General features: G+C 36.0%; 1 protein-coding gene across 1 annotated transcript in view; it reads left to right on the forward strand.

Annotated features, from left to right (window-relative positions):
- pcsk2.L (proprotein convertase subtilisin/kexin type 2 L homeolog) overlaps window positions 1–27905 on the forward strand; it is an 84879-nt gene that overhangs the window by 47647 nt on the left and 9327 nt on the right. Inside the window, 6 exon segments of the mRNA NM_001085666.1 lie at window positions 664–777; window positions 1681–1789; window positions 2998–3035; window positions 18767–18843; window positions 26211–26299; window positions 27284–27459. Of these exon segments, the coding sequence (NP_001079135.1) occupies window positions 664–777; window positions 1681–1789; window positions 2998–3035; window positions 18767–18843; window positions 26211–26299; window positions 27284–27459 (603 nt within the window).

Here is a 27905-nt window from a genome sequence, read left to right on the forward strand (position 1 = left end):
GGAGCTTGGTAATCCAATCGTATTCATATTTTTACCATCAGTGGTAGAGTAAAAAGATCTAAGAAAAATACGTGGCTAAAGCAGGAAGGATTCTTATTCAGAATTTTTGAAACTGAAATGATCTCAAGTACATGCACTGTTTTGGTTCTGAGCTCATAATGTATATATGCAAGTTGGAGATAATGGTTGGGTAGGTGATAGTTCCTTTATAATACATGACAAATCTACAGTATATTAAAATAAATGGCAGTATGCATTTCATGACTGAGATGGTTACTGAAACCACGAGTATTTTAAGGATGGAATTGGCATGGAAAAGAAATAAAGAATGAAATTCCTAGGGTAGACTGGAAAAGAAATAAAGGAGAATCAGATGATACAGAATTGTAGGCTTTAATAGTAGGCTCTGTACAGATTTCCTTGATCTGCGGTAATTACACCAGCCATTTTCTGAAAGACAGGCCCTTGCACTTTATTATAAAAGAGAATAATATACAGCTGGAAATATATAAAAATCGAAGCAGTCTGCCGGCAGATTCATTTGATCAGAAGGGTACCCTTCAATCGGTGAAATTCTTCTGGTGCTTAAAAAACCCACTGTTATTCAATAAAAAGAATGTGTCAAAGTATTTTAAAGGAATCATTCATTTCTATTGATTTCAGGTAAATAAAGTGGAGCAACAAGAAGGTTTCCACAGGAAAAAACGAGGATACAGAGACATCAATGATATTGAAATTAACATGAACGATCCATTATTTACAAAACAGTGGTACTTGGTAAGTGAAATACATAGAGCAAAATGCTACAACTATGCTATACTATTTTTAAAGTGCTCAAAGGATATAAGCACGTTTGGCAGTTTTTTGTTGAAATACAGTACAGCGATGTGCTCTAGTAATGACAAGGTATAAGCAGTGCAGCATTAATGAACATTTGCAAGACTACTCTGAAAGTCAGATGCACAACCTAACACTTTAAAGGGACTCGGTCGTGAACAAGTGTATTTTTTTAAATTTATAATATTGGTGTGTAGGCAGCCATCTCAGTTCATTTTGCCTGGTCATGTGCTATTAGAAAGAGCCTGTAGGATGGAACTGCTTTCTGACAGGCTGTTGTTTCTCCAATCCAAAAAGCCAAGTCTCACTGAATGTGTCTCAGTGGGACTTGACTTAACTATTGAGTGTTGTTCTTAGATCTACCAGGCAGCTGTTATCTTGTATCAGGGAGATGTTATCTGGTTACCTTCCCACTGTTCTGTTGGGGGGAAAGGGAGGGGTGTGGTATTACTCTGACTTGCAGTACAGCAGTAAAGATTGTCTCAAGTTTATCAGAGCACAAGTCACATGTCTGGGGGCAGCTGGGAAACTGACAATATGTTTGCTCTTTTCAGAAACAAATTTCAGTGCAGAATACTGCTCAAGCAACACTATTAACAAAATACTATCTAATTTACTATTAAAATGGAAGCATTCAAAGCAAACCCATATACACAGAGGCCAATCAAACAACTCCACACAGACACTGTCCTTGTATGAAAAAAAACTCCAATACCCCAGTTTGAATAAAAATGTACATTTGCTGTACATATATGAATGCATTGTTAGAAAAATAGCCAGAATTGTAAGATAATTAAATAGAATAATTATGTAACACAAATCTTTTTTTGCCTGATTTATTAGATCAATACAGGCCAAGCTGATGGGACACCTGGACTTGATCTTAATGTCGCGGAAGCATGGGAACTTGGATACACAGGAAGAGGGGTTACCATAGCAATTATGGATGATGGTAAGCACTTCTTAATGTACATCAAAAATAGAACAATTTGTCTTGAATTTTTAAAAAGGCCTCTATATGGTTCCATTAAAAGGATACATTTGTTAAGGGGCAGATTTATCAAGGGTCGAATTTGGAGTTCATGAGAATTTTTAAAACTCACAAACTGCCATGAACTCAAAATTCAAAAAAAAAATGACCAATCGAAATTTTTTCAAAGAAAATCTAATTCTGGTGAATGGGATCGACCTGCAAATGTGAAACAATTTCAATTCGAGTTTTTTCACCAAAAAACCCTTAAATTTCCAGAAGGGCCAGTACATGATACATTTTGAAACTCAAATTCGAAGTTTTTCAAAAACTCAAATCGAATTTAAACAATTCCCTAGTCGAATTTTTAAATTCGATATTTGAATTTTCACTTTGACCTATGATACATCTGCCCCTAAATATCTGACATCAAATTTATACTCTTGACTGAGGGAAATGTTCCCCACATTGCACCATCATCTCAATATGCTACTCCTGTGGTGCACCTGTAGCTCAGGTAGAGCAAGCAACAACAAGCAAAATCTCAGTAGTCACTTTCATCATTTAAGAGAGTAATGAGACTAAACTAAAACTAAAAAACTTCGAAATTTGATTTTTAAAAAAGATCAACCGAAATTAAGTCAAAGTTTTTTTGGGGTTGAATAGGTCTGTTTTCGATCGAATATGTCCGTATTCAGCCGAATTCAAATAGTTTGAATTGAATTAATAGTGCAATCGATCGAATTCGATTGAAGTTTTTCCTCAAATAAACTTCGATTTTTCAGAGTCCACCAATTGACTCCAAATAGGTTCTAGGAGGTCCCCCATAGGCTAAAACAGCAATTTGGCAGGTTTTAGGTAGCGAATGGTTGAAGTCAAATTTTTAAAGAGACAGTACATGATAGATTTCGATATTCAAATTTTCAAATTTTTTTCAAATTCATACCGAATTTGGACTATTCCCTAGTCAAAGTACACAAAAAAATAGCTCAAAATTCTTTTTTCGAAGGAAAATTTTTTCCTTCGAAAATTCACCTTGACCTTTAATAAATGTGCCCCTAAATGTAAAAATACATTTGGTTATAAGACATGCTTGCTCTGTATACTCTGACTTTAAGCTGTTTAAACAATTTTCTTAGAGAAACATTGTGCACAGTTAAATGTATTTCATTTTGCTGTCTCACTTCTAGGAATTGATTATCTGCACCCAGATCTTGCCTCCAATTACGTGAGTACAATATATACAGCTTCTTCTTAAATTGCTTTCAATCTAAGAAACACACTGATCATCAGGTTCCCTCTAATTAAGCTCATCAAATGTAGATTTTACTTGATTTTAGTTGATTTTACTTGTAACAGACAATAGTAAAAGAAGTAAACAAAGTACAACTATGTTCACAGGTGACCAAATTATAGTCCTATGCCAACATGTACCCACCTTTTTATTCCACCTATTATTAGGTCTTGAAAAGTAAATGTGTCCATTGAAAGCTACTCCACTGGGGAGCTATATCACTATTTTATGCTATGGGAGCCGTTATTCGGAAACCCCTATCCAGAAAATGATGAATTATGGGATGGCCATCTCCCGTAGACTCTATTATATCCAATTAATCCAAACTTTAAAAAATTATAATCTTTTACTCTGTAATAATAACATTTTTAAAAATCATTTCCTTGTTCACTCTAATATTAAAACAGTAGCTTGTACTTGATCAAAACTAAAAAATAATTAATCCTTATAGGAAGAAAAACCAGCCTCTTGGGTTTATGTAATGTTTACATGATTTTCTAGTAGACAAAGTATGAAGACCCAAATTACAGAAAAAGCCATTATCTGGAAAACCACAGGTCCGAGAATTCTGGACTCCTACTGGACAACTACTATATTTTAGCACCCGAACCATGGTCACAGGGGGAGTGAAAGAACAGAGATTATGCTTCATATTTGGGGTCCAGGATATACATTTTAACTCTACTCATTCTCCTGAGGGACAGATTCAAATTAAATTGTGGAATCCAGAAAGATTTATAAAAATGTTCTTGACGTTAATATAATTTGAAAGGTCTAGGTTTAGCAGGATTTGTGAAACTGCTTTGAGAAGTCAAACACCATCCTGTTTAATGGGGAGATTCCGTGTTGTTTATTGCATGTGGGAAGAAAGGTTTCAGACAATTACCTATGCTGAAAAAGAAGGTATGCTGCACCTTTAAGTAAATATGCAGCAATCGATATAAAGAGAGCGAGATATTTTTTCTCCTCTCTTAAATCTTCTTTCATGAATAGAAATGATGTATTGGGGACTAATACATACAGACTAAGCATTGTCTCCAGATCAGATGCTCTGGTTTTCAAACAACTAAGAAAAATTATGGAATCGTTCATCTAATTATTTATAGGATGATCCTTTGAAGGTCGAACTGTTTGCGCTGTTGTCAGTGGTACGAAAACTTCCTGCGCTGCTGGGTCTGGAGATAAAAAACAAATTAATTTTGAAGTGCAGAAGTGCTTCAACCTCATGATTTATTAAAGCACAGAAGTGGTGAATTCATATATAAAGGAATAAATTGGTTCATCGGCATTGCTGAACCTTTTCCCTAGACCTCATGCTGAATCTGAAAATAATATAAGTCTAAGCCATAAGATCCCTAGAATGCATTGATATTGAAAATGTTCATCAAGTCTACACTTTGATGCTGTATGTCTTTGGAAATAATTTAAAGTGCTGTGGTACTTTTACTTATTAAAGACATGAACTTGCAGGAAGTATAGTCAACAGGCAATTTGTTTTTCAGATCTAGTCCTTTTTAATATTCTTTGCCTCCACTACATATAAACATGAAGGGGCAGATTTATCAAGGGTTGAATTTCGAATATCAAAATACATCGAAATTCGACCATCGAATTAAAATACTTCGACTTCGAATATCGAAGTCGATGTTTTTTCAGAGAATTTGGGTATCCTGCGGTCGAAGTAAAATCATTCGATCGAACAATTAAATCCTTCGAATCAAATGATTCAAAGGATTTCAGCGATCGATCGAACGATTTTACTTTGACTTCAAAAAACTTAGAAAAATGCTCTAGAAGGTCCCCATAGGCTAACATAGCACTACGGCAGGTTTAATTTGGTGAAGTATTGAAATAGAAGTTTTTTTAAAGAGACAGTACTTCGATTATCGAATGGTCAAATATTCGAACTATTTTACTTCGAATCGAATTCAAAGTCAAAGTCGTAGTATCCTATTCAATGGTCGAAGTATCCAAAAAATTACTTTGAATTTCGAATTTTTTTACTTCGAAAATTCCCTCGAATTCACTTCGACCTTTGATAAATCTGCCCCGAAATGTTGCTGTCTTTATATTTAGTTTGCCAGGGTTTTTAAGGGGTTTATTTATTGACACCATATGTGGCTTCTATTATTTAATTTTTAAATATGAAGCTCATAGTCTGAATTAGTCCCCTCTATTTCTCGTTTTAGCTGACTGTAACTCTTCCGTCACCGATTTCAATAAACTATATATATGATTTGGGTATTGATCATCTAGTTAGGTCCACATACACACCATTAAAATAGGGTATTGAAATGACCATATTGCAGTTGTTTTTTTACTTAAAATTTTAGCATTGCAGTCATCTATGTTGTTGGAGTTTAATCATTTATAGTTGGAGGGTAGGCTTGGATCACTGCAACCAGCTGCTATATAAACTCTTGCCAGTACCATTATAAAATGTCCTCTGCTAGCGTTGACATTAAAAGGAGCACCAAACCCTTGCTAATAAAAACCTCTACCCTACATAGACCCCCCTCCCTGCTCCCTCCAGCATAGGTGGTACCTTTGGTAAATGCCCCTAACTCTTTACTTACCCCTCGGTGCAGATTCAGAGTTCATGGGTGCCATCTTTTTTTTTTTTTTTTTTTTTTTAAATGAATTATTTTATTAATATGGAGTCTAGGGGAAATAGCCTTCCCATAATTCAGAGCTTTCAGGATAATGGGTTTCCAGATAACTGGTCCCATACCAGTATTGTCTTATTATTATAGAGAAAATTAAGTAAAAAATTATTATATGGGCTATATGGGACTACGGCAAGTCGACTTCCTATATCAGTATAATACCTGCACCATTGTCTTTAGTTTTTGTCAAAGTGTTACGGAATTTTTCGCGTTTCTCGTTCGAATCGAAACAGGTCAGATTTGCCCATCACTAATTGTGACCTCTTCTAACTCCCCCTATTTTTCAACTCTGAAATTACCCTTACAAGAAACTTTTTATTATAGTTGCTTAGTGGCTCAGGTATGATGTTCATTAGATCACACAGCTGAATGAGACCACCCATAGCAGCCACAATTAACTAGGTTTTCAATAACTTTAACAAGAGAAATACAGTCATAACAGTACATGTATGGGATCTGTTATCTGGAAAACTGTTATCCAAAAAGCTCCAAATTACGGAAAGGCTGTCTCCCATAGACTTGTATTCATCCAAATAATCCAAATTCTTCAAAACGATTTCCTTTTTCTCTGTAATAATAAAACAGTACCTTGTACTTGATCCAAACTAAGATATAATTAATAGTGATGAGCCAAATATTTTGCCAAGTTTCACCGCGGAAATGATGCCCTTAGACTCCAATGGGTGAAGAAAATTGTTGCGTATCAATAAAAAAAATTGTTGCACGTCAAAAAATTTTTGTCGCCCATAGACTTCACTGCATCTTGGCAAATTTTGTCAGATTAGCAAAATGGGTCAGATTCGCCCATCACTAATTAGGTTTTTTTGATCGAATAAAAAACGTTTGATTCGAACGATTTTATCGTTCGATCGAACAATTTTTATTCGATTGTTTGATCAAAGTATTTGTGGTAAATCCTTCGAATTCGATATTCGAATTCAAAGGATTTTTACTTTGAGGGTTTTTTAACCCTCGAAATTCGACCCTTGATAAATCTGCCCCTAAAAGTTACCTATAGATCATGTTGATCGTTTTTTGCTGAGAGGTTTGTTATAAAAGTTATGAGTAGCTTTCAAAGGCAATATTATGATAGATGTAAAAAAGACTTTAATTTCTGGTGTAAGTATCTCTTTAAGGTATGGAGATCCAAATTACGGAAATATCCAATATCTGAAAAAACCCGGGTCCCAAACTTTCTGGATAACAGGTCCCATACCTACAGTATATATCTTTTCTTCTATAGTCTTTAGACCTGGCTCCATCAGCCCTAAAGGTGCACTGTTTTAATGCATATATATATATAAAAATAAATACTCTTTGCTTTAGTAAAGTTTGACCCACAAAAACAAATTTTTTTTTTGTTTACTTCATTTTGCATACTGGCAATGTGTGTCTAAAGAATATCAAGGTACAGCAGATGCCTTTAATATGATGCTGAGTAGCATTCTGAACAATAATTTAATACTTTATTTTGAATTTATCAAAAGTATAATGATACTTTTGATACTATTAATAACAACTGTAATTATAGTAGTTAACAAAAAAAATGGCTTGTTAAATGTAAAACATTTCAGCCTCAATTTATCAGCGTGGCTTCATATCTTGTTGGGCAACTATCAGGTCGCAATCTAACTTAATTATCCATAAAATGAAGAACGGAATTCTAATTTTTGCTCAAGTAATTAATTTTTCCCGTTGAATACATTGTGTTTAATGAAACTAAGGCATTTTAATCTGGTCTGGTAATCTGTTATTTTCGGTGTCTATTTATCTATGAAATTAGATTTTTGTACGTTGGTAAAATTGACACCACCGCCACAGCTGCTTTCTTTCAAAATATATTACCCAAGTGTAATATTGTAATTTAGATATATAATACCATTTGGTGTTGTATCACACATCTAATTAAAGCAGCTGGCAATTTAAAAAAACTATAAAAGGAAAAGGAATTATTATCATAATTTTTATAAAAATCATAATCATTTTTGTAGGACCGTCACACATATAAATTCAGTATTATGCAATCACTATATCTGCAATAAAAGAACAAGGGGATAAGTTAGACTTAAAGGGGGACCCATCACCCAAAAAAATATTCAAAATCCTATTTTATCTCATAGTCAAGCAAAATGAACTTTAATTACACTATATACTGTAAATTATTTGATTCTTCTTTCCTTCAGTCTGGAAATTCAAAATTATAGCAAGCAGGCAGGGGCCATTTATTAAGGCAAGCCTTGCTTCATCTCAGAATTTTGTTTGTGCACCAGAATGGGGGACCTGATGTCCATCCCCATGCGCTGGCTACACAATTAAACGGTGAAGAGAACGGGGAACGTGGGGAGAGCAGTAACATCTAGGAAGTGCTGAATAGAAAGTGAAAGTAATTGCCTGCCCTGCCTCTATGCCTAAGGCATAGAGGAGGGGCAGGCAATATTTGATTAACATCTGAGATTTTTAAATGAGCTTACAACAGCTATGAATGCGTTAATATATAATAGAAATTGGATTTCATGTTTAATTTGAAAAGGACTTTTTTTTATTATACAGATTTTTGTGTCTGGGTGACAGGTCCACTTTAAAAGAGTGAAGTGTGAACCTGATGGACATAAATATTTTATGCAGTCTCGTTAACATGGCATTTGGTAATAATTCCTTAGTTCATGAATCACAGAGTCATAAAAATAAGTTGAGGTTGAAAAAAGGCACGCCATCAAGTTCTTCTTTCCTGAAATAATGTTCTTTCCTACTGTTTAGCTAATTCAGGTAAGAGTGGGGGAGAATTTAAGATATCTCAAAGCAGCAGGACCATGTTCAAGGGGCAGTTGGTTCAGTCCATGGACCATCATGGTATTTTTTTAAGCTGGTAACCTTGACTGGTAACCTTGACATTTCTTACTTGGGTCAGTACTCCATTGTTACGGTCGGCACCCTAAATTCAGAACCAATGCTGAGCACCCTGTTCTCGGCTCTTGCTTCCACCTTTAACAGCCGCCTTTCACCTCGGGAGGAGCCCTCGGCTAATTGGATGCCGCCAGGTCTTATTAAGAGAGGTGCCAAGTGAAGGGTTCTGAACGAGCAAAGGGGAACGATGGTAATGCAAAGTCTTTTGGGCAGACGGTCACGGTACAAGGCGTAGACAGAAGCTTAGTTATATCAGGCAGAGTAGAAAAGGAGTCAGAAGGGCAAGGGTCAAACCAGGAGATCAATCAGAAGGGATACAGAATAAGTCTGTCAGGATACAGAAGTCAGAATCGTCAAAAAACAGGCAAGAGTCACAACAGGTATCAGAAACAGACAGAATACAGTCTCAGAATCACTAGAAATGATCCTATAACGGGCAATGCAAAAATCCAAAATGTCTCTTTAAATACTTTAAATTTCGTCAATGCGCCATCACGCATGCGCCTATAAATAGAAGGAATGCGCGCCACATGCGCCCTAAGAAGCCGCATTCGAGAAGAAGAGGAGCGGCGTGGCAGGCATCCCCGTTGCACCACTAGGCCACGAGGGAGGTGAGTTATCACATCCATAGTATTGTATAGTTAATGAAATATAATTTATGACATTGGTGGTAACCTTGCTAAAAAAAATCCATCTCTTTCTTAAAATTATTTTATTTATCTGGCAGAATACATGTTTCAGGAAGAATATTCCACCTTCCAACTGCTCCTCATCTATTTTTAAGACTATTTTCCCCCTGATATGAATTTCTATCCAAGGGGGCCCCATGGTGATGACCCAGGGCAAATGCGTTCTGTACTCAACCAAAAACTGATCCTGTGTTCAATAATTATTTCCTCAAACATCCAAGATGATAATATAATCTCTGAAAAATTATTACACCCTCTTAAAGTCCCAAATGAAGAACAACAGGGAAACACCCACCTTTTGATTTGTCAATTTGTAGTTTAACAACAACTAGAATTTTCATAACCCCGATGCATACACCATCCTCTGTGAATTTCTTTCCAAGGGGGCCCGTTGATGATGGGGTCCAGGTCCAATGTATTCTGTACCCACCATAAAACTGACCCCGTGATCAATAGTTATTTCCTCAGACATCCAAGATGATTTAATAATCTCTGAAAAATTATTACACCCTCGTGGAGGCCTATTTATTACAGGTTAAATATTAGAGTTTTTTTAAAACCACAACTAAACTCACTTTCTCTAAAACCCCAAATCCCATGACATTTATTAAAAGATCCAAATTAAAAAAGTAAGGATGGAAAATAATGCTGAACGATCCAAAAAAATATGAATACCACTTAAATCTCGAAAATTTTGAGTTTTTCATACAATTCCTAGCAAAAATAAAATCCCAAAACCTCTAAAAGTCCGAAATGATTGGAAACAGTCCAATTGGATCAGCGCAGCTTCCATTGACTTCTATAGGCCCTTAACAACTTTTTCCTGGCAACATTTTGTAGTAAAGGTTTTTGTGGTTTTTACACTTATTAAATCTCCAATTTTTAGAGCATTTAAAAATTTTTTTATTAGGGATGCACGGAATCCAGGGTTCAGGATTCGGCCAGGATTCAGCCTTTATCGGCAGGATTCGAATTTGGCCAAATCCCTCTGCCTGGCCGAACCGAATCTGAATCCTAATTTGCATATGCAATTTAGGGGCGGGAGGAAAATCAAGTGACTTTTTGTCACAAAACAAGGAAGTAAAAAATGTTTTCCCATTCCCAATTATGCAAATTAGGATTGAGATTCATTTCAGTATAGTTCAGTATATTAGGTTGAATCTGTAGCGAAGGATTCGGGGGTTCGGTCGAATCCAAAATAGTGGATTCAATGCATCCCTAATATTTATGCAGATTCCGACCGATTACGGTTCGTTATATTTTGTCCCTATAACTCTGAAAATTGACTATTGTTAAAAGTATCTTATAATTTTGTTTGGAATTCTGTTTTTCTATGCAGCTTCCCATTCATTATGGTACATTATTTTTCATTATCATATACAGTTCTTTTTCAATGGAACTATTTGCCAAGGGGAATTGAAAAGATCACTGTAGAAATGTTCTTTACATAAATAAAAATTGATTTTCAAAGAGCATATTAGAAAAGCTTAGTGGGGAATGTTGATGGGTTTATTTTACTCCCATACCGATTTAACAACTGGAAGATATTTATGAGCTCTAGATTCTTGACTTTGTACCTCGCTGCATACGAATATTTTGAAAGCACAGATAAACATGAAGGATTTTGTATGCCTGTAAATAGCAAAGAAGCAAGGAGTCTTCGGGCTAATGAACTCCCTTACAGTTCCACATTCATCACTTTGATGTGACATATTGTTTGGAAACTATATTTCTTAGGACTGCATTCAAAGAGGACATAAATGATTCATACAAAAAAATACATTATTACATTGTATTATAAAGCAGGTTAATGGCAAATTTAAAATACTTGTTTTGCCATAATAATATTAATAAATGGAGACATTTGGAGGTCTTTGTGTCTCAAAGAAAATGGGCAGGGGGTATACCCTTTGAATCCTGCCTCCAACCATTTTACTTAGGAATGTTATCGGGAGACCCTCTGGAGATTTGTTGCCTGAAGTTGTGAAGATTAAACAGCCTCGTGTGCCATCACCCCTTAAGGACATGGTCAGCTTTACAGCTTTCTTTTATGCTTGCAAGCTATCTTCCTTGACTGATCCTTGTATAGAATCATGTGCATTTCAGGTATTAATTATGTGAAGTGCACATGATTTTATAAATGGTCAAGGAAGGCAGTTCGCAAGCAAAACAAGATGATGTAAATCTGATTCCATCACTAAATCAACCGCGTAATCTCATCAAAAGGGAATAGAAGTCAGGAGAGTCAGCTTGAGAGCTGCAGGCAAACAGGGAGCAACCCGTCTCATCTGCTGATAGGCTTGCTGCCATGTCAATCTTGGGCCCTGGGCCAACCAGCATTAACTGGGTTCTAGAAGAGCATCTAAAAAAAAAAAGGACTGGACCCTTTATACCTCATTTAAGAATTGTTTCTTTTAAAATAAATGAATGTTTGTATGTTCATATAAGGTATACACATGCTCATAAATTAACTACACAAATGATTTTCTTTTCATATTCGTGCATATTAAAAGCACCATTCTGTATAAAATAAATGTTTGATTACTATCTATATTTTTATCTTGCACCCTGAACAATTCCTTACATCATTTGAAGAGCTGAATTACTTCCTAAAAAATTTAATTTGGCTCCTAAAGACACAAGTAGTGATGGGCGAATTTATTCGCCAGGCGCGAATTCGCGGTGAATTTGCCGCCAGCGAATAAATTCGCGAAACGCCCGCGAAAATTCGTCCGAAAAAAACAAGACGCCGGCGGTGAAGTGAAACGGCGCAAATTCGTCCATCACTAGACACAAGGAGTGCCTTTTTGCTGCTCTGGTAACCTGCGGTACACAATAAATTCGCCAGTAGTGATGGGTGAATAAATTCAGCAGGCGCAAATTCGTGGTGAATTTCTGCGTTTCGCTGCAGGCGAATAAATTTTCGAAACTGCAGCGAAAATTCGGCAGCATCAAAAAATTTGGAACGTGCATTGGAAAAGTCGCTAGCTCAAAACCTTTGCACGTCAACACTAGTTGGACGCCCATTGACTTTAACAATGGCGTCAAATTTGATGCAAATTTTCCGGCATAGTGAGACGGGGAAAAATAGCCCATCATTATTCACCAAGCATGAATTTGCGGCAGATTTCAGTGTAAAGAAAATTATTGTACGTCAAAATTATACAGACGCCCATTGACTTTAATGCATTTGGACAAAATAGTCACACATATGAAATTAACGCTCGCGTCAAAATTGCTTTGACGCCCATTGACTTGAAATCTTTTCACAACATTTTTGTCCATCACTACCCCTGAGCAAAAAACTATAAAGGTGGGAAAAGTATACCTGGCATAGTAAATTGGAAACCAAAAACAAAATGCAGTGATTGTTCAAAAAGTGGAACCAAATGCACCAGGAGTATTAATAGAATTATTTATTGGGGGTAGGAGATAATACAGAATGACCTGTAATATAAAGGACTACTGATGGGCAAATCTACGGAGTTTCGCTCGGCTGAAAAATTGCGAATTTACCAAAAAATTCACAAAACGCATTGAAGTCAATGGTCAATATAATTTTGACACGCACCAATTTTTATACGCACGACTATTTTGTCTGAATGCATTAAAGTTAGTGATGGGCAAATTTATTCGCCAGGTGCGAATCCATGCCTGGTGAATTTATTCGTCCATCACTAGAGAGGACTCCTACAATGAAGATGAAGCAGGGCGACAGACAAGGCAACCGTAATCTACTCAATGGCACCTCCAATAATACAATGAACAGTTACTTTTAGGGGCCTGTTTATAAAAAAAAGTGGGGGGATCAAAAACAGCACACATAACCAGGCAACACAGTATTACAAATTATGTACTAAGTACTAAGCTATGTATTAATTATGTACTAAGCTATGTATTAATTTTCAGTGATCGCATACCTCTCACAGGAGTTTTTCTGGCCACTTATAATACTGAATAAACAAGATTATATAATGGGTATGACTTAACAGGGTTGTTCAACTTTGAGTTAACTTTCAGTAAGATGTAGAGAGTGATATTCTGAAACAATTTGCAATTGGTTTTCATTTTCCATCACAGTGGTTTCTGACTTATTTAGCTTTTTATTCATCAGCTCTCAAGTTTGCAATCTGGTTGATTGGTTCCAAATGACCATAGCAACCATGTATTCATTTGAATGAGAGACTGGAATATGAATAGGAGAGGCCTAAATAGAAGAGGAGCAATAAAAAGTAGCAATAACAATACATTTGTAGCCTTACTGAGCATTTGTTCTTAGATGGGGTCAGTGACCCTCATTTGAAATCTGGAAGAAGAAGGCAAATATTTAAAAAAATAAAAATAAAAAATAAATAAATAATGACATACTATATAATATATATATATCATACTAAAAGTTAACTTAACGGTAAACCACCCCTTTTTTACCAGACTAAAGTAGATGTCACAAACTGGATTTTGGGCAAAAAAAGTTGTTAGATTGAATTCTGTATGTATTTCTACATTTATTGTAAAAGGAGACAAGACATTTTAAAACTAGCTTGCCTGCATATTAAGCAAAGTGTTTATGGCATTATATTATATTCGTCAGTGCCAATCTTGTCCCTTGTGTGCTTAAAATCCGTCTCTAGCAATCTTCACGTTTTTCTCTCTGCTATTCCCTATGCATTTGAGTCATATGGCAACAAATGGGAGATGATAAACACATTCATTTACTAAACAGTAACTTGGCAGATACTGTACTGCAGTTAAATATTTGTATGTGTTTTATCCCCAAAATACTGATTCATCGTTTCGTAGCAGATATACAGATAGATACCAACATTCTTTTTGCAGCCAAATGACCAATTTTTGTTAACAATGCTTCCATAAAGGGGAACTAAAAAAAAAAGTAACATAAGTTTCACCGTACTGAAATAAAGAATGTTCTAAACCTAATCAAAATTTCAGAAAATAATGAAGTTACTCTTCTCTATGTCCATCTCTCAGCAGCTGTTTTCTATTCATTTTCTCTTCAAATAATCGAATTGTATCTTTTGGGGGGCTCCCTTTCCTATCAGATGTATTAGATTAGAGCATAAATAACAAAATAACTGGCACCAATCCTGCATGTAGAGAGACAGGATTTTTTATTCTAAAAAAATGTGAGTTCTAATACATCTTGTGAGCATAGCAGCACCCACCCCAATGGCTTAGACTAGACTTAACTGTCAAAATCTGACTCCTGACTCCTGCATGAAGCGATATTGAAGAGTGACAGATGCTGGGAGAGGGATAATAAATATGAACTTGATTATTTTAGACAGTTTTCAATTGATTATATTTGTAAAGTTTCTTATTACACTTTAATGAAGCTTATATTTAAATTTTTGCAATAGTTCCCCTTTAAAGTGACACTGACACTAAGGGGCCGATTCACTAACTTCGAGTGAAGGATTCTAAGTAAAAAATCTTCGAATTTCGAAGTGTTATTTGGGCTACTTCGACCATCGAATGGGCTACTTCGACCTTCGACTTCGACTACGACTTCGAATCGAAGGATTCGAACTAAAAATCGTTCAACTATTCGACTATTCGATAGTCGAAGTACTATCTCTTTAAGAAAAAACTTCGACCCCCTAGTTCGCCATCTAAAACTTACCGAACTCAATGTTAGCCTATGGGGAAGGTCCCCATAGGCTTGCCTAAGTTTTTTTGGTTGAAGGATAATCCTTCGATCGTTGGATTAAAATCCTTTGAATCGTTCGATTCGAAGGATTTAATCGTTCGATTCGAAGGATTTAATCGTTCGCTCGAAGGATTATTCCGCTAAACTATTTGCGCTAAAATCCTTTGACTTCGATATTCGAAGTCGAAGGATTTTAATTCCCAGTCGAATATCGAGGGTTAATTAACCCTCGATATTCGACCCTTGGTGAATCAGCCCCTAAAATATGTATTTCAAAATATTAATCTACATTAAGGGGGTTATTTATCAAGGTCCGACTTTATGTCAATATCGGCTTCTACAAACTCCGATCTAACACGCTCGGTTTTTAACGCTTATTTATTATTACATTTTCTCGAAAATTTGCTTTGTGGGAAAAGCTCTGATTTTCAAAATTTTTTTGTGAATTTTCCCCGAAATCTCTGAATTTTTCTGAGTTTTCAACCGAAAGCTCCGAAAACATAGTAAAATTGCCCGAAACCCCCAACACAACCAAAAATCAATGGGACTGTTCCCATTGACTTTTATGCAACCTCAACAGGTTTGAGATGCCGTGTTTTTATATTCAGGCTTTTTAGCCCTCAGGGTTTAATAAATTCCAAAAAATTTGTGATTTTTTTAAAAGTCCGATTTTATTTAAAAAATCACAAATTTTTCGGATTTTGGGGAATTTTGGGTATTCGGAGCTTAGTAAATAACCCCCTAAATGTTACCTATAGGTCATGTTGATCATATTTCGCTGATAGTTCTGCTTTTGTAAGTAATTGTTTAAGTTCTTAAACCTGACTGTCCCTTCTCAACTTGTCAGTTAGAGTTTCTAATGTTAACCGACTACTGCTGCACAGATATGGCAGCCCCCTAATAGGGAAACAAGGGGTAAGAAAGGTAATGTAAAAGCATCAGGCAGACATTGTTATGGCAAAATAATAAACAGCATTCAAAGGCAATGTTATGATAGATATTAAAAAAGTTTATTTTCTGGTGTCAGTATCTCTTTATGCAGAGCAAAGAATATATTGTAAAATATTGTTAGTTTTATTTCTATTGTTCCATGTTCACTAGCGATGGGCGAATAAATTCGCCTGACACGAATTTCCGCGTTTTGCTGCCGGCGAATGAATTCGTGAATCTCCTGCTTCATTTCTCATTTTCACGATTTTTTCATGAAAACTTTTGAATTTCTCGTTTTTTCTGTGAAAATGTTGGAATTGCTAGATTTTTTCCTGAAAACGTTCGAATTGCTTGATTTTTTAGTGAAAAAGTTAAAATTTCCATATTTTTTCCTGAAAACTTTCTATTTCAAGTTTTTTTCGTGAACTTTCCATTTTCACAATTTTTCACAAATTTTTCGGCAAAATGGGACAAATTCGCCCATCACTAATGTTCACCTGCTTTTTGCCTTTTTAAACAAAATGCCTATGTGGTATTATATTACAGGTATGGGACCTGTTATCCAGAATGCTCAGGACCTGCTTTTTTCCGGATAATGGATCATTCCGTGATTTGGATCTACGTACCTTACATCTACCATCTACTAGATAAATCATTTAAACATTAAACAAACCCAATAGGCTGGTTTTGCTTCCAATAAGGATTAATTATATCTCAGTTGGGATCATATCCAATTTACTGATTTATTATTACAGAGAAAAAGGAAATAATTTCTAAAAATTTGAATTGTTTGGATACAATGGAGTCTATGGGAGATGCCTTCCCATAATGCAGAGTTTTCTGGATAACGGGTTTCCAGATTCCTACCTATCTATCTATCTATCTATCTATCTATCTATCATCTATCTATCTATCTATCTATCTATCTTTCAACCGATCTATCTATCTATTTATCTATCTATCTATCTATCTATCATCTATCTATCTATCTATCTATCGATCTATCGATCTATCGATCTATCTATCTAAAGTTCACAAAGCCGACCCATGTCACTGAAGTCTTTCTAGCCTGGGTGCAGTTCAGGATACAGCAAAATAGAAACCCACACTCTCAGGGCTTAAGGTAAAACAATATGTTTATTGGGTGGAGGCTAACATTTCGGCTAATACACTAGCCTTTGTCAAAGTGCAGAAAACAATACATGTTTTTAATTTAACCATTAAAGTTCTGCACATAAATTAAGTCCCATGAGTGCTCCGTATTCTTTATGCTGATATTAATTTTTGCAGCAGCACCTGGGCATTTTTGCCTTTTTCTAGGAGTGAGTGCTCTGCTCTTCAGACTCCTTGTTTCTCTGCATAAACTCCCTCTAGCTTGTACGATATAGATCAATAGCTAATTTTGCAGCACTTTATTGAGATTGAACATCAATCACATAAGTCCCTGCTCCAGTGGAACTTACCATCTAACCCCACATGTAATTAAAAGAGCTACTGTACGTTTGCTCAGGTTTAGTCATCAATTGCAACCATTGAGATGTTTGAAGCTGAAGGATCAGGAAATAAACATAAAGTTCAGAGGGATAATTTATGGCCTATTTAGCCTGTCTTTTGTGTCTGTATAATTCAGTATAACAAAGTCCCAAAACATGTGATATATTGAACTGGATATCATGGATAGGTGGCCTATATACATAATGCTCTGTGGTCAAAATGTCACTGACTATAATGTTAAAATAATCTGAGCAGATTTCTCCTGGAACCATGAGTACTACTTTCTTTTTTATATCCTTCTTTCTTTGAAACGATTTAAGAAATCTATTTAATATGATGTATTCTCAAGGTTAGAATAATTAATGAACACACAACTTTTAATTGAGGCGTTGTAGGTGGTTGTTCACAGTGGGGTTGTAGAATGCCCTGCCGGGTGAGGCTGTTATGGCAGATTCTATTGGTGCCTTTAAGAGGGGCTTGGATGAAAATCAGCAAGCATATCATAGGCTATTGTGATACAAAATTTACAGTTCGTATAGACATTGGAGTGTATAGAAGGGTCAGTGTAAGTATGTGTATGTATGTGCTCTGGGTTTAATATGGAGGGGTTGAACTTTATGGACTTTTTTCAACCCAACGCAACTATGCAACTATGTATTCTAATTGAGACAGGGATATCATTGTATTGTGCAATTGTTTTATAAATTTGCTCTCTGCAAAAATAGCTAATAAAACAAATAGCTTGAAAGGTAATATTAAATTGCTATGGGACCCAGTGGCATAACTAGATCAGGATCACATGCATGGAAATTCACAACATGCATTATTTATCATCAGTTTTTATATCTCCTTATTTATACAGATTCATATCTTGCATGGTAACCATGGAGACATAAGTAAAATCCACAGGGATTCAGAGGTTTAAAGCAAATTAACTCCAAAAGGGCTTAATAATTTTCCATTAAAAAGCAGCTAACGGTTTCAGCAGCTTGTTCTTAAATTCTATGATTTGAAAATGCAAAATATGTGCATGCTAGCCATCAGAATGCAATAAAATGTGGATTTAAGTGATTGGAAGTTTATCATTATCATATTGCACCTACAAAATATCTATGCAGTTAGCCAATAATATACATTAATTCTACATTTTCCTGTATTTATTGTATTTATAACTGATTCTAAAATATTGTTGGGAATCATTTGTTGTAGCTTTTACATGAGCAATGAATTTGTGGGTTACTAAGCTCAACTTCCTCTGTTAATGGGGAACTCTCGGTATAAATAAAATATTTATTTTTGCTTTCTATATTCCAGAACGCAGAGGCAAGCTATGACTTCAGCAGCAATGATCCCTACCCGTATCCTCGATATACAGACGACTGGTTCAACAGGTAAACTAAAATTTGAGGATTTGGAATACACTTAGAAAGGTCTTTAATATGTTGAATATTCATCTTGGGCAAATTCACACTGCAAACTAGTGAGGGGCAAATCTGTGTCATTTTTACCGCGAAATTCGCACAAACGGTGGAAAATTTGCGAAACGCAATGAAGTCAATGGGCGGCAAAATAATTTTGATGCGAGCAACAATTTTTATATTGGTCCAAATGCATTAAAGTCAATGGCCGTCTGAATATTTTGCTGATTTATAAAGTTTTGAAGGTCCCCCATTTACAAGAAAGACTGGGGGAGACTATTATCTAAATCCTGCTGATTCTTTTTCTCTCTACAGCAGGGTTTCTCAAATAACAAGTAAATTTCATATATAGATTATATCACTCGAATGTCCCATTACAATGCTACAAGTACCTCAATTTCACCTCTTGAAAGGACAATGAAATCCAGATTCACTGGAGCATGCCAATATTTTACTTCACCCCCTCCCCCTCCCGGTGTACAGGCCTGGGGAATAAAATAACAGAGCTTTACCCATTGTTTTAGTTACCTTGCCATATGTCCCTAGTACTGACTGACAGAGAGTAAAATTAGAAAAACATTCTTTACTGCACATAATCAAGGCCAAGCCAGTGATGCCTGGGAGTATGAAAAGATGGAGTGCAGCCATTGACCTGGGAAAATTAGTCTTTACTTGCCAATTAAAAAACTGTAGTTCTTTTTGTACCTTCCTCTTCTACTAGGATAATACAAGGGTCTCTTCCATTCTTCTCCTCCCTTGATTCGTTTGACTAAGAACATGCAAAGTTGCCCCAAACTCACAACTAATCTCAGTGATGACATGCAGGTCAGGTGGGCATGTGTCATCACTAAGCTTCCAATAAGGAGAAAGAGGAAGTTTGACAAAGATTTAAAAAATTGCAAAAACAAAATCACCCAAAACATACAACAGTACCATAGAGACCAAGAAACAGTTTTAGTAAATCCAAGCCCCAGAAGTTTGAGAAGCAATAGTGGGAAGCTTTATCAGCTAAAAATTCGCATTAACTAATCCTATACTGTTTGCTCCTGGTACTGTAGTAACAACCAGCTATGATCAAGCACTTCTCACTTGGTTACCTTTAGGGTACCACTGACATTGTTTGTCTCAAAAAAGCAAACTGGCTCTGGAAACTCTCTTGCTCAGTTGTGCGGTGGGAAATTACAATCAAAGGAAGGAGCAACTATTACAGTTGAAGTTTGTGCCATGTTCTGTTCCTGTCTAAGTTATAAAGACCATCTTTCTGTTGGAGGAATCTGATCCATTTTTCCCAAAAATTCGCCAAACGCATTGAAGTCAAAGGTCGTCGAATCGCATGACATTTTTCAAACCGCGCAACATTTTTTTCATTATACATTAGAGTCTGTGAGTGTTTTGTTGTGGTGAAACATCTTGAAATATTTCCATCATCTCTACTTTCCAGCAGTTCAGTAAAGATTAAGACACATTAAAAAGTTGTGGAGGCTTTAATAAAGGATGCCTTGTTTGCTTCAATTCTATTATTCTAGCAATTCAGTACATGCAAGATTTACTCAGTCAGATATTTTACATGACAGTAATATTTCAGCCACCCTGACAAATAAATACAACTTCCGTATGAATACAGTAGTATAAGGCAAGTCTACAGGGTAAAAATATGCATTTCTGTAAAATGTGAAATATCAATAAGTTCTATCTCATGGATTTTCAGCAATCTTTCTTATACATGCAGGCTTTTTATCCAAGTCATTTTTTTTAACAGAAAGTTACAAGTATGCAATTCTGTAAAATGGGAACTGTCAGCAAAAATCATTAAATCTCCATATGAAACTTTCCAAATACCATCAGTGATAACATTCAGTAGCAAAAGTTACTCTTCAATATCCTTCTCTCAGAAATGCTTCTTATACATGCAGGCTTTGTGTCAGAGTCATTTTTTATAATGGACAGTAAGCCCAAATTTCTGTGAGATGAAACTTAAATGTAATGTTTGTTTTGTGACAGTTTCCCCTTAAAAACAGTATAACTTCTCTTTCACTACTAAACGATTTCGAAATGATGTTAGTCATTAAGTATTTTCAATATTTTCTATGGTAGCCACAGGCTTCTTATGCACAGAATAATAATCCTACTTTAGGAGCTTCCCACTAACATTTAATGAAGCGGGAATTAAATGTTTTGTTCATTTTTATCTTGCTCGCACGGCAGTTCATGCAGCGTAAGGTAGAGAGATGTACAATGCCTTCAAACAATGGTGCTTTGTGTAGAGCAAAGCTTATAAGTCAATATCCCTAAGGATCCATGCTGAGCTCTTCATTATTTCTATTATTCATAGACAGCTCTGCATGCGAGCCATATTCTGAACGGATCTAACAGTTAACAAATATCAATCTATATACAGTACTCTCTCTCTCTCTCTCTCTCTCTCTCTCTCTCTCTCTCTCTCTCTCTCTCTCTCTCTCTATATATATATATATATATATATATATATATATATATATATATATATAATTTATATATGCATTTATTTTTGTATATGTGATATATGTGCATTTTTTCCACAATTATATTCCATCTTCCTGCCTGTCTCTTTTTTAACCCCCCCCCACACACACACACAGGCACATGCTACCACCCACACAATCCTACATATTTTCTCACTGTCTCCCTACTCCTGCTGTTGTCATTAAAAGAATTTCAACAATTAAGGGGGCACATTTTCTGCAAGTATTATTATCAACCTTTAGACTGCCAGAAAGGATACAATGGCTACTGTACCTCCCATAAATTGCATAATTAAGCATAGGAACATAATACTTTTCATTTTGCCATCAGCATTTCCCATTAATATGACAAGGCGGTTCTTATTTTATCCTGATGTATATGTATTCAGACTCCCTCTATAAATATCTCACCCGTCTATAAATATCTCAAGCGCTGAACTACATTGTGGCAGGATTTGTTAGTACCTAATGTAAGCACTGGGTTTGAAGAGAACGTGTAGTGATAATGGGGTACAACCGGCAGAATAAATCTTGTTTTCTGTGTTAAAGACTAAAATATCACCTCTGCATGAAAAACATGTATTTTGCTTATGAAAGGAATTGGAAAGATATTCTCAAAGAAAATCTCTTAAAAATTGTATATTATCTAGTTCACCTTTTAGACTGACTCTTATATGTTTCAGAAATAGCATTCAATAAGGGATCAGGACTTTTTATATAAGGAAATATGACTGACTTCCTCCTGAACGGAGCTCTTGGTTCTTGCCAGTTGGCGTTGATATATATTATATATATTATTATATATTAGTATATATTATTATATATTATATATAAATTATTTAAGACTAAAATAGGTATAGCAGAGGTACAGTTATATGCCAATAGTTAACTCAAGTAGGCAGGGATCAATCAAATAAACTCTTTGCCTGTGTTTTAAGAAGAGTCTTTTTCAGAGACAACAGTAGAACAGTGTTACCCCTTCTAAACTGGTTTGCAGATAGAACACTGGGTTTTGAATTACGCTTGAAGGAAACATTTTTTGAAAAAAAACTTTTTTTTTATACTTGAATTTTACAAGGAGTATGTAAAACCCTTATAATATTTTGTTTCTTATTAATCACACCAACTCGGATATTGCTGCTGGTTAATGTTGTTTAAGCCATGGGTCAGTCTTGCAATTCCAGAGTTCATTATTAAAGGGACAGTTCACCTTTAATAAGGTTACTCTTTCCAGCTTTCAAATAGGGGTCACTACACATTTAGTTGTTATTGCCAGTTTCATATTCAAATCAATGGTAGCTAGGGTTATTTGGACTCTAACAACCAGATATGATGATATTGCAAACTAAACTGGTGAATAAAAAGCGAAATAATTCAAAAAACACAAATGATAAAAAATAAAATCCAATTGCAAATTGTCTGAGAACATCACTCTCCTCTACATCATGCTAAACGTTAATTTAACTGTGAACAACCCCTTTAAACACACCCTTACACACATATACGGGCAATATATATTTCAAGGTATATATCAAAGCAGGCAGCATGCAAAGTAAGCAATACAGGAACAATCAGCCAATTCTTTGCACTTTGGTCAGTGCCTTACTTAGAATGGTTTCAAGACTCCACTGAAGAGACTTGTGGTTACATCGATGAATACAGCACTGTCTATATTTTGGAGCTCTGTATTCGTGATGGGCAGGAAGGGGAATATTCTCCCACCAGCCCATTATAAAATGTTGTGCACTCCTATGCAAAAACATGTCCACACTGAGAAGATAACACACAACGGGTTCCCTTTAGGTCTAATATTTAATCCTACATATTTTGTGCTGTGTACAAGTTGTGCTCTGAATTACAGAAAGGCAGTCTCTCATAGACTCCATTATAATCAAATTATCATTCAAATTTTTAAAACTGATTTCCCTTTTCCTTGCAGTAATGAAACAGTACCTTGTACTTGATCCCAGCTAAGATATAAGAAATCCTTATTAGATGCAAAACAATCCTATTGGCTTTAATCAATATTTAAATGCATTTTAGTAGACTTCAGGTATGGAGATCCAAATTACGGAAAGATCCCTTATCTGGAAAACGCCAGGTCTGAAGCATTCTGGATAACAGGCCCCATACCTGTAGTGGTTTGGAGACACCATGGGTCATATTTATCTACATATATTGGTCACAGTTTGCCCGAGGAAAAACCTGTAGAATTCCCCTCCCACAAACTGTGGTGAACTGACCCAGGAATTATACTCTTAGAGGCAGATTTATCAAGGGTCGAAGTGAATTTGAGGGAATTTTTGAAGTAAAAAAAATCAAAAATTCGAAGTAATTTTTTGGATACTTCGACCATTGAATAGAATACTACAACTTCGAATTTACTTCGACTTCGATTCGAAGTAAAAATCGTTCGAATATTCGACCATTCGATAATCGAAGTACTGTCTCTTTAAAAAAACTTCGACTTCAATACTTCGCCAAATTAAATCTGCCGAAGTGCTATGTTAGCCTATGGGGACCTTCTAGAGCAGTTTTCTAAGTCTTTTGAGGTCAAAGGAAAATCCTTTGATTAATCGATAAAATCGTTCGAATCAATCGTTTCGAACGATTTAATCGAACCTTCGAATGATTTTCGTTTGATCATTCGATTGGCAAATTCGGTAAAAAATCCTTCAACTTCGATATTCAAAGTCGAAGTATTTTAATTCGATGGTCGAATTTCAAAGTATTTTTTACTTCGACCCTTGATAAATCTGCCCCTTAATGTAACTCTGCATACGTCTTTTTTTTTTTATTATTATAAATGGTGGATTTTCATTTTTCTGTTTGCCTTGAGAACAAAGTGGGCATTTGTGAATCCACTGGAAAAATACCTGTTGACTGTGTATAATTATTATTTTCATTTATTATCACAATCATACATTGAAAAGAATTTTCTTTCCAAGACTAAAATTAGACAGACTTGTTTATCTTTTACAAATGAAAGAGCAGTTTAAGTTATTCCCTAATTAGATGTTTGTAATTCAGAGGGTGGCTATTAAACTGGTAAGGGGTTGTTTGTATCCAGCGCTTGGCATTGCTGGTTCCTAATATTGCCAATGTTTAGAAGAAAAATACAGTGGCTTTTTTAGATCATATTACAATTTAGAAATCCCTTCCAAGTCTACCAAATGCATTGGCCAAAATCAGATCTCTGTACTTCACAGCTTGGATTTCTAAAAACTGCCACCCATTGGATCATGGAAATGATTAATTAGGGTCAACTTTGTTCAAACTGCCATAGTAATATATTATAGAGGTCATTTACAACCCACAACAAATTGCAGAGGGAATTTTCCATAGTCTTTACCAAGAAGGCAACATTTCTTCCCACAATACCAATGTCATTGTGCCCAAGAGAAGGAATTGGGTCAGATGCAATTGTTCTTTCATTCTGATGTGAATTGGACGTAGTAGGGCTATTTGTGGGATGGTATACGGTAATTTCCGGCACCCTGTTTTAAAATGGTGTGTTTTGTGGGGTGCAAATCCAGTGCGCATATTGATGCAGGCCTTAGGGGTCCCCTGAAATAACTGCTAGCGACAAGGTGGTGATCGTTCTATGGTTCTTCTGCATCACAATTCTGAACCGGGTAAGAACAGACTCAGTGGTGCTGAGTGAATTTACACTGGATGCAAGTACAGGCAGGACCGCCATCAGAAATCGCAGGGCCCCATACGACAAAATTTCCTGGGCTGCGCCCACCGCAAGCCCCACCTGCCCTCCCCACCCCACAGGGGTGCCCCCCACCACACAGTAAAAAAACAAAAAAAATATTGGTGGCTAGGGTTTCCACATGTTAATAAAAAATAAAAAGATATTGGTGGTCAGGGCCCCCCATAAAAAAAACATTTGTGGCCAGGGCCCCCCCCCCCATTAAAAAATATTGGTGGCTAGGACCCCACATGAGAAAGAAAAATTGGTGGCCTAAATTGGTGGCCAGGGCCTCTTAAACGTGCATGCCTTCCCGAAGTCAGCAGCTCTCAGAAAGATGGGGGGCCCGGATAATCAAGTAAGTGTGGCGTGGCCGGGCCCCCCTTACCCTCAGGGCCCCCTACAGCTCTCCCCCCTGTCCAACCCTGATGGCGGCCCAGAGTACAGGCATAGAATCTGTTATCCAGAAAGATCTGAATTTAGGGAAATTCCAAATGTATAAGATGAACTGTATTAAAATACAGTTATAATATAAATTATTTTTTAGACTAAAGGTATGTTGATCCATATTGTGATCCATATCATATTGTCTGGCAAACCCTAGGTCCAAAGCATTATGGACAACAGGTCACACGCCTACACCTTTAATGAATGGTGTCAATACTGTATATTCAATTGAATCCATTATTGCACACCCTCAGTCAAGGCTAAGGAGGTAAATGAACCCTTATTTGTTATCAGTTAATTGCCAAGTACATATACATACATCTTCCATTAATAATCCTAATGGGATAAGCTTGGGGTATTCGGACCTATTAATATACTGTTGTCCTTGGTCTACTGAACCGTCCACCCTTTTAATGATTGACTATGGTATATTTGAATTTTTGGAAAATTTTAACAAACACCAATTCAAATATTTAATGTATTCTTACAGACATGTTTTAAAAAATGGTGATAAAAAAAAGAAAAGCAAGGAAAATGTTTTTTTCCCCAATACAAATTGGGAATGAAATCTTTAAAGATAATTATTGCAGGAAAACAGAAATGAAACCATGAAGATTCAGTAACTATATATACAGTATAAATGTATTTAATTTGAAGGTACCAGAATGACTAACGTTTTCTTCCTTTTATTTCAGCCATGGGACCCGATGTGCAGGAGAAGTGTCAGCATCTGCCAACAATAATATATGTGGAGTTGGAGTGGCTTATAATTCCAAAGTGGCAGGTATGATATAGATATATATACTGTATACAGTATATTGTATAGGAGTAAAGCTAATAAAGCATATATTGCCACCTAGTGTCTATGAAACAGAAATGCAGAGATCTGTTCCTGTAGTTCCATGGATCCTCCAACCACTCATGCATGAAGGAAAAAAAATTCTAAGCAACTTTCATATATGCATTAATCAAAAATTTTTTTGGTGTCCAGGTTGTTTGTAAATTGAATTGCTTTTGAAAGCAGAATCTGTCTGGCTGTTTACATTCTCTGTACTTCTGGCTCTGACTCCAGAAAAATGGAGCAGAAGCCTCAGACCAAGACCTGATTTATATTGTGGGAAGACACTAGGGGGCCCATTTACTTAGCTCGAGTGAAGGAATGAATAAAAAAACCTTCGAATTTTGAATGTTTTTTTTGGCTACTTCAACCATCGAATGGGCTACTTTGACCTTCGACTACGACTTCGAATCGAGCGATTTGAACTAAAAATCGTTCGACTATTCGACCATTCAATAGTCAAAGTACTGTCTCTTTAAAAAAAAAACTTCAACCCCCTAGTTCGCCACCTAAAACCTACCAAAGTCAATGTTAGCCTATGGGGAAGGTCCCCATAGGCTAACATTGACTTTGGTAGGTTTTAGGATGGAGAGAGTGGTGGGTCAAATCAGTCTAACCCAATTAATTGGTTCTGGGGCCAGCAGATTGTGCAACCCCCATGCCCAACCACAGACCATGTCCATAGAGCTATGCTCCACTCACCCTACTTAATGCTCTGTATCAATAGTTAGTTCAGCCCCAATAAGATAACAAAGACAAAATGATAGTTTTCAACTAGTGCACTGGGCTTTAGGCTGCTGACTCATTCAGGAATAGAATAATGTCCCACCATGCATGGGCACCTGTACATCTCTATTCTGTGAATATCACTGAGCTTTGGGGGAACATTTTCCACTGAAACATGGCTGTCTCTCATTTCAACATAAATAGGCATTCGAATGCTGGACCAGCCCTTCATGACTGATATAATAGAAGCTTCATCCATCAGTCACATGCCCCAGGTTATTGACATATACAGTGCAAGCTGGGGTCCTACTGATGATGGCAAGACGGTTGATGGACCAAGAGAACTAACTTTACAGGCAATGGCAGACGGTGTGAATAAGGTAATCTGTGTTGGTTATTCTCTTCCATCAACAACAAAAAAGGCTCAGTGGAGTTGCTGTGAAAAAAATTCAATTAAAGCCATTTCTCCTATTCTGAGGTCGGCTAAGGACTCCATTCTTAATCAAAAACGAATTCTGAACTGTGACTATAATCTGTATTATATGAAAGAGATGGAAAAAAAACCCAACAGACCATTCTTTAATATTCTTTGATTCCCAGGGAGTTTAATGAACATCTTCAAAGATATTTTATTAGTCTTGAATTTGTTCATATTTGAGCTGGATACGTTAAGTTTAACTAAAGTAATAATTATTGTTGTTAAAAGTTTGCTATAACAAAAAAATCACAAAATCTTTTGTTCAGATATTGAAAGTCCACATTGCCAACGTGGACTAATATGGAAAATAAGGGGGTTATTTATTAAAGGTCGAGTTTTTCAATGGGA

The sequence above is a fragment of the Xenopus laevis genome, chromosome 5L, assembly GCF_017654675.1.
Source record: "Xenopus laevis strain J_2021 chromosome 5L, Xenopus_laevis_v10.1, whole genome shotgun sequence".
NCBI classification, from domain to species: domain Eukaryota; kingdom Metazoa; phylum Chordata; class Amphibia; order Anura; family Pipidae; genus Xenopus; species Xenopus laevis.